Here is a 12,235-nt window from a genome sequence, read left to right on the forward strand (position 1 = left end):
ATAATTATTTTCTGCTTTTTAGTACAGCATGTGTGAAATTTTTCAATTGATTTCAAACATTTTTATGACATTACAACAGAGACATAAGGTAAATTTCAGGTTTATTTCCTTTTCTCTTCATGAGTCAACCAACACATAACTTCCTCCTATTTATATCTCCCAAAAAGACCAAGAAAGTAAAAAATTATAATGATTCAAGCACACAGAGGCTTACCTCCAATTGTTGTTCTTGCAGACCAACATGGCATTAGTGCACAAATTATCCTCTGCCACGCATCAGATAAAGATGTGTGTTAATATTGAGCTGTCATTCAGTTCTGAGCTATGTTCAAAGTTTCAAGTCTCTAGCTCATTGGGAAATGACAGTGGTAACTTTTCCTCCATGCAAGTTTTGGCACTTGCTTAGAAGAACAACTCCACACTCACAGAGGTCTTTCTCTTTTGGCCCATATTTAGTACTGTACCGGCATAGTTGCACCGACCCCTGTCCAGTTCAGTAGCCACTGAACTGCAGTGACATTTTTCTCACTGGTTGCTCAGTAATGACACAAACAGTCAGGCTTTGCACAATATTATGATTGTACGGCTTTTCCTCTCGCCAATATCTTTCCCATACCTACTACTGTTAAAGCCCATCTTGTTATAATAATGTAGCTTGTTCATACAATGGCCTCCTCTACTAAGCTGACTTTGGTCTTACAATCCGAATTCTATCCAAATTTTGATATCTTTGCTGCTGTTCATAATTATGGCAATGAGTCTGTGTATTTATATATTCTTTTGAATGATTTAGCACACCTCTGGGAATTGGTATATGCAAGGACATCGTTTTTTGTGAACATCTAGCAGAATTAGTACATAACATTACGCATTTAATTGTTATCAAGAAAATAACTTATTGACAAATTAAATAATGCCTGCTTTTCCATTTATGTAACATAAACAACATATATTACACAAAAATTGTTTTCTACCAACTGACCTTCAACCACATGTGTTACAGACTACATAGCTACACAAGTGCCATTTTAATGGAGCACAATAGAGTTCATGGTGCATTGAGCCTCACACAGCATTGCAGAAATTTAACAGTATCTGTGACACACTGTATATCACAATACATTATTAAATGCTACTAATTATCATGCTGACAATTTTGAACTCCGTCCTCATACAGGAGTTAAATAAAGGTGATGTTTCTTCAGTCATCATTTTGTGGGGTATTCATTACATCAACTTGAAATCACAATTGTTTTACGTGAAATCAAAATTTACATTTTAGTAATATCACTCAAGACATTAGAAACTTCCAGTAAACTTAAAACTGGCACATTATCTGAAGCCAATAACGACTTCCTGGCAGTGTGAAAGACATATGTAAACAATGTCGGTGCCACAAAAAGTTCATTCCCTGTGATAATCAAGAATTTCAGGACCATGTTTACTTTTACTCATGCTTTGAAATCACTTCTGTATCACTTCCTGGTGGATTTACACTGAACAAATTGGTTTCATTTATATATGCAAGGTTGACTTGACAGCATGTGCCATGAAAAACACATGGGAAATAACCTAATTATGGTGTTCCTCACAAAGAGCAATGCTCTCTTGCAAACATAAGAGTGATTATCCTGATTTTTCTTCAAAATGGATGTAGGCTGCAGTTGTTGTTGGGAAATGGAGAGGCTCGCACAGGATGGAGCAGCATGCAGAGCTGCATCAAACCAGTCTTCAGATTGGCGATCACAAGAAGTATACACTCATACTTAAAAACCCCAAACAATGGAAATTTGATACAAACCACCAATCAATGGAAAATTTGATACAGACCCCAGAAAGAAAGTGCCGATAAGCAGACAGCCACCTCGAGGGGGTGGGGGAGGGGGAAGACTACCAGATATTATTAGCTATTGGACTAAGTCCTTTACCAGATGTAGGGAAAAAAAAGGTTGACAAACATATGGAAACACCAAAAGCTCAACATGTTAACATGCCTAGGAAAATCATTGGCATTCAAAACAGCTTCCAGTCATCTCAGAACAGATAAATACAGGTCCTGTGTCATTTTCAACGGACTCTTATACCATTCTTCTACATCTACATCCATACTCCGCAAGCCACCCAACGGTGTGTGGCGGAGGGCACATTACATGCCACTGTCATTAACTCCCTTTCTTGTTCCAGTCGCATATGGTTCGCAGGAAGAACGACTGCCGGAAAGCCTCCGTGCGTGCTCGAATCTCTCTAATTTTACATTCATGATCTCCATGGGAGGTATAAGTAGGGGAAAGCAATATATTCAATACCTCATCCAGAAACACAGCATTTCGAAACCTCGACAGCAAGCTACACTGCGAAGCAGAGCGCCTCTCTTGCAGAATCTGCCACTTGAGTTTACTAAACATCTCCGTAACGCTACCACGCTTACCAAATAACCCTGTGACAAAACGCACCGCTCTTCTTTGGACCTTCTCTATCTCCTCCGTCATCCCGACCTGGTACGGATCCCACACTGATGAGCAATACTCAAGTATAGGTTGAACGAGTGTTTTGTAAGCCACCTCCTTTGTTGATGGACTACATTTTCTAAGGACTCTCTCAATGAATCTCAACCTGGTACCCGCCTTACCAACAATTAATTTTATATGATCATTCCACTTCAAATCGTTCCGTACGCATACTCCCAGATATTTTACAGAAGTAACTGCTACCAGCGTTTGTTCCGCTATCATATAATCACACAATAAAGGATCCTTCTTTCTATGTATTCGCAATACATTACATTTGTCTATGTTAAGTATCAGTTGCCACTCCCTGCACCAAGTGCCTATCCACTGCAGATCTTCCTGAATTTCGCTGCAATATTCTAATGCTGCAACTTCTCTGTATACTATAGCATCATCCGCGAAAAGCCGCATGGAACTTCCAACACTATCTACTAGGTCATTTATATATATTGTGAAAAGCAATGGTCCCATAACACTCCCCTGTGGCATGCCAGAGGTTACTTTAATGTCTGTAGACGTCTCTCCATTGAGAACATACTGTGTTCTGTTTGCTAAAAACTCTTCAATCCAGCCACACAGCTGGTCTGATATTCCGTGGGCTCTTACTTTGTTTATCAGGCGACAGTGCGGAACTGTATCGAACACCTTCCAAAAGTCAAGGAAAATGGCATCTACCTGGGAGCCTGTATCTAATATTTTCTGGGTCTCATGAACAAATAACGTGAGTTGGGTCTCACATGATCGCTGTTTCCGGAATCCATGATACGCGAGCAAAAAACATGTTCTAAAATTCTACAACAGATCGATGTCAGAGATATAGGTCTATAGTTTTGCGCATCTGCTAGACGACCCTTCTTGGAAGGCTGCAAACTGTGGCAATTTCACATAATGATGGTGGAGGTGGATAACAAACACCCATCCTTCTCTCCAAGGCCAACATCAAAGGATCAGTAATACTGAAATCTGGTGGCTGTGGTGGCCCGGGGTGACGCGACAACTCACCCTTGTGCTCACAAAACCACTCCTGGACTGTGCAAGCTCTGTGAACATCAGCCCTGTTGTCACGTAATCTTCAGTAGTAATGCAGTCCTGGAGAGTAACCACTGAGCCCATAGAATGATGTGGTATGACTGCCCAAATTGTCACCAAATCCCAGCCAGGTATGACTCTTAGAACATATACTTGGCCAGAAGCTGGAAACAGTGTGAAATAAGACTCTTGCCACCAAACGACAGTCATCCATTGCTCCTTAGTACAGTTCTATGGCTTCGGCATCATTTTTTCCTGTTAGTATTTTCATCAATGATGAGTGGTTTTGGAATTCCGGCTCTAACTGCAATTCCCTGCTTACGGAGCTCCCTTCATGTTGTTTGGTGGTGACAAGGGTTCGTGAGCGTGACACTGAAATCTGTTCATGAGCGTGACACTCAAACCTGTAGCAACTTTTGCAGCTGTTGTCCTCTTATTTTTCATAACAATCCTCTTCAATGAGCACCTGTCCCAATCAGTCAACACACACTTTCTTCCTTGTTGTGATTTAGTGGATGATGATCTTCCAGTTTCCCTGCACATGTTCTATATGTACGACACGGTGCCTCAGGAAACACCAAACAATTAGGCTACCTCGGTTACACCACACGAGCACCAACAATTTGCCTTTGTTCGAATTCACTTAGCTCCGACATAATTCACTCGCAACTACACAGAACACTGTCCTGATCACAACTGACACCTGCAAGATATTGAGGACACTGTACAGGTCAGCAACTGCATCTGATAAGAGTGACAATATTTTCTGGGGTGGATAGTGGGGCACAGAAAAGGCGTTTTGCATGAAGGGTGGCAGGATAGACATAGGGGAAGATGCTAGTTCTGCCAGTGTGAGTATGCAGGAATGTGGTGGGACAGGATATGGCTGCTAGGTGCAGCATCGGCAAGCTATGCTGGGAGAAGGGGGAAGAGATTAGATAACTGGAAACGTGTGATGCATGGAATACAAGGCATGTAGGTGTACGGATGGAGTGGGGGCAGGGAAGAGGATAGGCAGATGGTGGACAGGAACTAGTGAAGATTGAGCCAGGGCTGGTACAAGAACAAACAATATGTTCCAGGCAGAGTTCTCACTTGCATTTTTCAAAAAAGCTGATATGCCAGGAAGAATCCAGAAGGCACAGGCTTTGAAGCAGTTGTCCAAGTTAAGCACACAGTATTGGGTGGCATGGTCGGCAACTGTGTGATCCAGCTGCCTTTTAGCCACAGCCCTATTCCCTACAACCTTCTATCCTACTAGTGCACCTGCATAGTCCTTTTCTCTTCTCTACTCCCCCTTCCCCAACCTCTCCCCATCCCACCTGGAGCACAGGTTCCCAATGCTGCATCTAGGAGGCCCCCCATCTTGGTGCCACCATGTCCGTGTTCACTCTGACAGGCAGCATCCCTCCTTCCCCCATCACATACCTCATCTGTACCCCCACTGTCCACCCCAGCATAGATCACTGTTCATCTCAGACACAGTTGTGCTTTAGTGTCCAGGGATGACAGTGACCGTGTGTGTGTGTGTGTGTGTGTGTGTGTGTGTGTGTGTGTGTGTGTGTGTGTGTGTGCGCGTGCGCGCGCACATGCTGCATCTGGGAATGGGTGTATGTTTTGTTTTGTCTACGACCGATTGAGAATTTTGTTCAATAGTTAACAATATTTAGCAGTCTCTTTTCGATGTGCAGTCTGCCAATAGACACCTCTTCTATATGGTGAGCAGCAATATATCCTTTTTATATTGTTTTTATTTACAGATTATGGTACATAAAAATTTTGTAAACTTTTCCTGCGTAAAAATTTGCATCTTAATCACAATTTTTCTCCGTCGTTCAGAATCAGACTTGTGAATTAATGGGAGTGAAAGTAACTAAATGGACCATACAAGCAACCACACAATGAGTTCCAAAATGAAGTAACATTTATACCTTCATAGTCAGACTGCAACCTGTTCAGCACAGCCTTTCTGAAGCCTTCCAGTTCCGTCCCAGTCAGCCTGGCCAGAACAGCTCCGCCAACTCTTCCAAAGTTACGGTCTCGTATGCTAATGTTGTATATCGTGTCCACAACCTCTCTGAAACAAGGAAAACAATTAGCTGGAAAAACAGAAAGAAAAAAAGCACTAAGGGATATTGTGCACCTAAAGTATTTCAATGTGCATCTAAAAAACAGATGGGTAGTGAACACAAAATACCCAGTTTCTGATAGAGGCCAGCTTGAGTGTGTGTAAATGATCATTGGGAAACCGATCTGGACCAGGCAACCCAATGAGACTGTAACCCAATGTAGGACTCAGTGTGCCCTTTGAAGTGTACCTTACTAAACACACTGAAAAGTCAGCTTAAATTCTGTCCACAGCAGGAGAGGATTACCCATTTCTATATCACAGTACACAATGATATCATTCCTGTACCTAACAAAGTCTCTAAAACATTGTTACCATCACACACAACTGATTAGCAATGAGTAGTAGCCAGACAGTTCACTCTTACCAAGGACCTTGCACCACAAAATGAAAAATAGTGCACATAGAACTAAGGAATCTTTTTGTTGGCAAAGACAATTCACCAAACATCTACAATTTTTTCTTGAGTCTTATCTGCAGTTTGGTTTTGGAAAGTTACTTTCCATTCTAAATGGTAGCAACTAAACATTTCATTTCATAGCACACACAATTCTCCATATCCATTTCCGCACAGTAGTTTGCCTTTTCTTAGGGCATTGTGGCAGCTTCAGTTTACATGAGCCTCGAGACTGCATAGTAGTTGTCAGTAAGCATATGAATCCATTTGCACCACAGAATACGAGTAGATACTGCACATCCACATGCCACATGTCACCACTTCAAAAAACATTGAGTCTAACAACGAGTATCCATAACAGCAAACAGTTTGTAATATGTGTAATACAGCACAACTTTCACTGTGTAGTAACTACATGCAGTTCATAGTGGGAGTTTGTTACCTGAACGTCTGTCTCCATGCTAGCTTCCAACTGTTGATTTCTGGGAACTGTCTTGATACTGTGGCACATTGCAGCAAGTGTGTGTCTTTTTTAATAGTAGAACCCAGCATTTTCTGGACAATGATGTTCTTTGGATGCCAAGGTATTGTCAGCAGCCTGACTCAAAGGATTCGTCATGCTGTGCCTCAGGGAAGTGTGATACAACTGGTCTTGTTTCCTATATACATAAACAGTCTGACGCATAGGGTGACTAGCAATTTGCGGCCATTTGCTGATGACACTACAGTGTATGAAAAATGACTATAGAGGGCTACAGGACGACTTCGATAGAACTGGTGAATGTCAGCTTGATATAAATGTGGATAAAATCAAATTCACAAGGATAAGTATAAGAAACAATCCTATAATGTTCAAATGCAGTATTAGGGTTGCACTGCTTGACATAATCGTGTCAATCGCATATCGCGGAGCAACACTTCAAAGCAACATGAAGTGGTACATCTACATAAGGTCTGATGTAGGGAAGGGGAATGGCTGACTTCAGCTTATTGAGAGAATTCTTCGAAAGGCAAATTGTCAAAATCAGTTCCCTGGAAAAATCCTAGGAAAGTTAACTGATCTATAAAGGAAACCGTACACACAGCATTTGTACGACTCATTCTGGAGTGCTGCTCGAATGGATGGGATACCCACCAAGTCAGATTATATGAAGAATCAAAGCAATTCAGAGGCATGCCGGTAAACTAGGTTTGAGCTACGCATGATTATTACAGAAATGCTACGTAAACTCAAATGGGAATTTGTGGAGGGAGAAAGATTTTTTTTTTTTTTTTTTTTTTTAACACTTTATTAAGTTTAGAGACTTGGAACTTGGCTACAGTCACCCACCTTTAGCCTGCTGCGTCAGGTGTAGCGGTCACGGATAATCTAGTGCGTCACATAGGAGACATCAGGTGTCATTTGTTTTGCCCAAGGGCTATGCTGCCGAGGCACATCCTAGGGTACCTGATGATGTGGATCTGCCCTCACTCACAAAAGGGTGCATCACTCGAGCCACAGGGTGTACGTGGAGACTGTGCATCTCACCCTATCTGTGTGTCCTGTGAGTGATCAGGTGGCCATTCCTTCAGAAAAATCCGAGCAGGCATTTGTGGGAGGGGTGTTACTAGTTATCAGGAGCTCCAATGTTAGGTGTGTTACGGAACCTCTTTGGAAAATAAAAATAGTATTCAGGCCTAGAAAGACAGCTGATGTGCACTCAGTATGTCTGCTGAGGGTGCTTATTTGAGATGTGGAGGCAGCTCTCAGGCGCACAGGGTGCAGTCGTCTGCAAGCTGGGGCTCACGTTGGTATTTATGACACTGTCACACGGGTTGTGAGGCTATCCTCAGTTCATACAGGTGGCTGGTGGCAGCGGAGTGGCGGCGGTGAGGCGGCGGAGTGGCGGCTGGGGTAGTGGTGGTTGTGGTGAAGGATGCTGGCCTTGCGCACAATCAGAACATGCAATTCGCAACATTGCTCCCGGAGTTGATCAGGGTCCTTTGGTTTGGAGCCAAGTGGAGGGTCTCTGCCAAAGGTTGTCAACTCTGTGACAGTCTTGGCTAGTGACAGTCTTGGCTCCAGATTTCTAGACCTGCATTATCGGGTAGGGATTTGTAAGACTTCCTTTGATATTTCAGTGGCGTACTACACAAAGGAAGCAGCTACTTGGGTAACAGAGTACTTGTGGAGTGCACACGTCGGTATTTAGGCTACACGGTAGTCTGAGGTACTCTTGATAAGTGCTCGCCAGTCGATACCCAGGAAGTAAAGTCCGACCACATTCAGAGTACACACACTTTAACTGTCATAATTTTAGCAGTAAATTGTCTAAGTATTCTTAATAAAGTTCCCGAATTTACTGCCCTCCAAGAAAGTTCTCACCCTCATATTAGGCTTGTGACAGAGCTGGTTGAACCCAGAAGTAGAATGCTCTGAGAAATTTACACAGGATGTGGAGCATTCATGGCAGCTGACAAACGTATTTAGGTCAAAGTTGAGCGTGGCAGTGAAGTTATACGGCCACATACGAGGGTAATCCCAAAAGTAAGGTCTCCTATAATTTTTATAAGTACATAGACCTGTTTATTTCTACAATGGTTTACATCAGTTTAAAGCTTGAAAATTTAGCTATTTTTCAACATAATCACCATTTCTGTCAATGCATTTTTGTAGACACTGTGGCAATTTTTGTATGCCCATGTCATACCAGCTTGCCGCCATGCTGTTCAGAAAGTTATGAACCTCTTCTTTCACCTCGCCGTCGGAGATGAATCGCTTTCCGGCCAAATGTTCTTTTAACCTAGGGAACTGAGCGCCAAGTCAGGACTATAGGGTGGGTGGGTGATTATGTTCCACTGAAACTATTGCAGGAAAGCAATGGTTTGCAAGCGATGTGTGGGCGAGTATTGTCATGGAGAATGTGCACGTCCTTGCTCAACATTCCTCTTCTCTGGTTCTGAATTGCCTGTTTGAGTTTTTTTCAGAGTCTCACAGTACCTGTCAGCGTTAACTGTGGCCCCAGCGATTCAACTCCGACAACAAGGTGAAAGATGAGGTTCATAACTTTCTGAACAGCATGGTGCGAGCTGGTATGACATGGGCATACAATAACTGCTACAGAATCCGCAAAAACGCATCAACAGAAATGGTGATTGTAGTGTTGGCAGAAGAGCCAACACTGTTTCTAGAGGAGGCCGAAATGCACGCGTTTAATTACACGCTGACTGGCGTGAGGTCTGGAACAGGACATTATCTTGAAAATTGCAAATAAAGTACGTAGATGATGTAATACTTAACTTTAATCCACAATTGTAGAACATCTCTCGTTAGGGTACATGCTTCATAATATTAATTATCAACTGCTATGGCGCCTTGCTAGGTCGTAGCAAATGACGTAGCTGAAGGCTATGCTAACTATCGTCTCGGCAAATGAGAGCGTATCGGTCAGTGTAGCTTCGCTAGCAAAGTCGGCTGTACAACTGGGGCGAGTGCTAGTAAGTCTCTCTAGACCTGCCGTGTGGTGGCGCTCGGTCTGCTATCACTGACAGTGGCGACACGCGGGTCCGGCGTATACTAATGGACCGCGGCCGATATAAAGGCTACCACCTAGCAAGTGTGGTGTCTGGCGGTGACACCACAGTGATTATGTCGAAAAGTAGCTAAATGTTCAAGCTGTAAACTGATGTAAACCATTGTAGAAATAAACAGGTCTATGTACTTATTAAAAATTAGGAGACCTTACTTTTGGAATTACCCTCATATAACAGGCTAGGGAAACCGAATTAACTGTTGGATAATTTTACTGACCACCCAGCTGTGATAGCTGTAGAGTCATTAACAGAAAGTCTATGGTCAGTAGAACATAAATACCTAGATCATGCAGAACCAATTAAAGGTGATAACATACTGAATATAGACTGGGAGATAGATGGATTCACTGTAGGTGGTGGGGTGTACACAAGAGACAGTATTGGGAACTACTTATGAACACATTTTTTGAAAATGTGTCTTCAGCAGCTAGTCCGCATGGAAATATCTTAAATCTTGTAGCTACAAATAGGCCGGACTTCATAAACAGTGTCAGTATAGAGGCGGGGATTAGTTATGTGCTTATAGAACTATTGTTCTGAAAGTTTAAATCAGTCAAGAAGGCTAGGACTGTTCTGCTAGAAAGAGCAGAGAAGCAGTTGTCAGCATTTCACTTAGACAGTGAACTGATATCATTTAGTTTCAGTAAAATAGAGTCACAAGAATTATAGGCAAAGTTTAAACAGACTGTAAGTCATGATCTGGAGAACTGTGTGCCTAGTAAGAGGATTAAGGACATAAAATGGTGGGTACCATGGTTTAATACTGAAATTCGGAAAATGCTGAGGAAGCAAAAGGTGTTGCACTCTCGGTTCAAAAGAGAATCTGCAAATGACTAAAGGCAAACATTAGTAGAGTGTCGTGTCTGTGAAAAGGTCTATGCACAAAGCATACAACACGTGTCATACCTGACTGAACGATCTGGCTGAGAACACGAGAAAATTCTGGTCCTATGTAAAATAATTAAGGAGGTCTTACACCTCCATTCAGTCAGTCATTGACAAATCTGGTGTGGCAGTGAAGATAGCAGAATGAAACCCTAAGTTCTAAATTCCATGTTTGAGATATCGTGTACACAGGAGAATCATACAAACAGCTCATCGTTTGACCACTGAACAGACTCTCATGTGGACGCCACAGTAATAAGTATTCCTGGCTTAGAGAAACAACTGAAAGAGTTTAAAACACGTAAGTCACCAGGTTTGAATGGAATCCCAATCCAGTTTTACGAATAGTACTCTACAGCATTGGCCCCTTACTTAGCTTACATTCATTGTGAATATCCCATCTGCTGCAAAGTCCCAAGTGATTGGAAAAAAAGTGCAGGCAACTCCGGTATATAAGAAGGATAAAAGAATGGAACTACAAAATTTCAGGCCAATATTCCTAACATCAGTTTGCTGCAGAATCCTTTAACATATTCTCAGCTCGAATATACTAAATTTTCTTGACACCACGAATTGACTATGGATGAAGGGCAGAGGCAAACTCATTATTTCTGGATGTCTGGCAAGCATTTGACATGGTACCCCAGTGCTGACTGTTAACAGAGGTACGAGTATGTGGAGTAGGTTCCCAGACATGTGAGTGGTTCAAAGACTTCTTAAGTACTAGAACTCAGTATGTTGTCCTCAACTATAAGTGTTCATCTGAGACAAGGGTATCAACAAGAACCCCAGGAAAGTGTGATAGGACTGCTGTTATTTTCTACACACACAGTGATCTGGCAGACATGGTGGGCAGCAATTTGTAGTTGTTTGCTGATGATACTGTGGTGTACAGTAATGTGTTGAAGTTGAGTGACCATAGGAGTATACAAGATGTCCAAGATGAATGACAGCTAACTCAAAATGTAGAAAAATGTAAGTTAATGTGGATGAGTGGGAAAAACAAACCCATAATGTTCTGATACAGCAGTAGTATGTCCTGCTTAACACAGTCATGTTGTTTAAATATCTGGATGTAACACTGCAAAGCAATACGAAACAGTATGGGCTTATGGGGATTGTGGTAGGACAGGCGAATGGTCGACTTCAATTTATTGAGAGAATTTTGGGAAAGTGTTGTTCATCTGTAAAGAAGCCCACATACAAGATACTGGTGTGACCTACTTTTGAGTACTGCTCGAGTGTTTGGGATCCGTACCAGGTCAGATTAAAGAAAGGCATCGAAGCACTTCAGAGGCAGTCTTCTAAATTTGTTACCAGTAGATTTGAACAACACAAGTCTTACACAGATGCTTCAGGAACTCAAATGGGAATCACTGTAGGGAAGGCAATATTCTTTTCGAAAACACAACTGAGAAAATATAGAGAACAGGAATTTGAAGCTGACTGTAAAACGATTCTACTGGCACCAACATACATTTCGCACAAGGTTCACATAGATAAGATATGAGAAATTATGACTCATACTCAGACACATAAACAGTTGTTTTTTTCTCACTTTATTTGCAAATAGAACAGGAAAGGAAATTATTATAATTATTATAATAATTATTATTATTATTATTGTTGTTGTTGTTAGTAGTAGTATTAGTAGAAGTAGAAGTAGTAGTAGTAGTAGTAGTAGTAGCAGCAGCAGCAGCAGCAAGAAGACAAGAT

General features: G+C 41.9%; 1 protein-coding gene across 3 annotated transcripts in view; it reads right to left on the minus strand.

Moving 5' to 3' along the window:
- LOC126425025 (uncharacterized) overlaps positions 1 to 12,235 on the minus strand; it is a 52,041-nt gene that overhangs the window by 22,062 nt on the left and 17,744 nt on the right. For all 3 annotated transcript variants that reach the window (XM_050087936.1, XM_050087935.1, XM_050087934.1), the window contains exon 3: positions 5,468 to 5,613. In XM_050087936.1, the coding sequence (XP_049943893.1) occupies positions 5,468 to 5,613 (146 nt within the window). The remainder of the gene's footprint in view (positions 1 to 5,467; positions 5,614 to 12,235) is intronic.

Source organism: Schistocerca serialis, chromosome 10 (assembly GCF_023864345.2).
Source record: "Schistocerca serialis cubense isolate TAMUIC-IGC-003099 chromosome 10, iqSchSeri2.2, whole genome shotgun sequence".
Lineage (NCBI taxonomy): Eukaryota > Metazoa > Arthropoda > Insecta > Orthoptera > Acrididae > Schistocerca > Schistocerca serialis.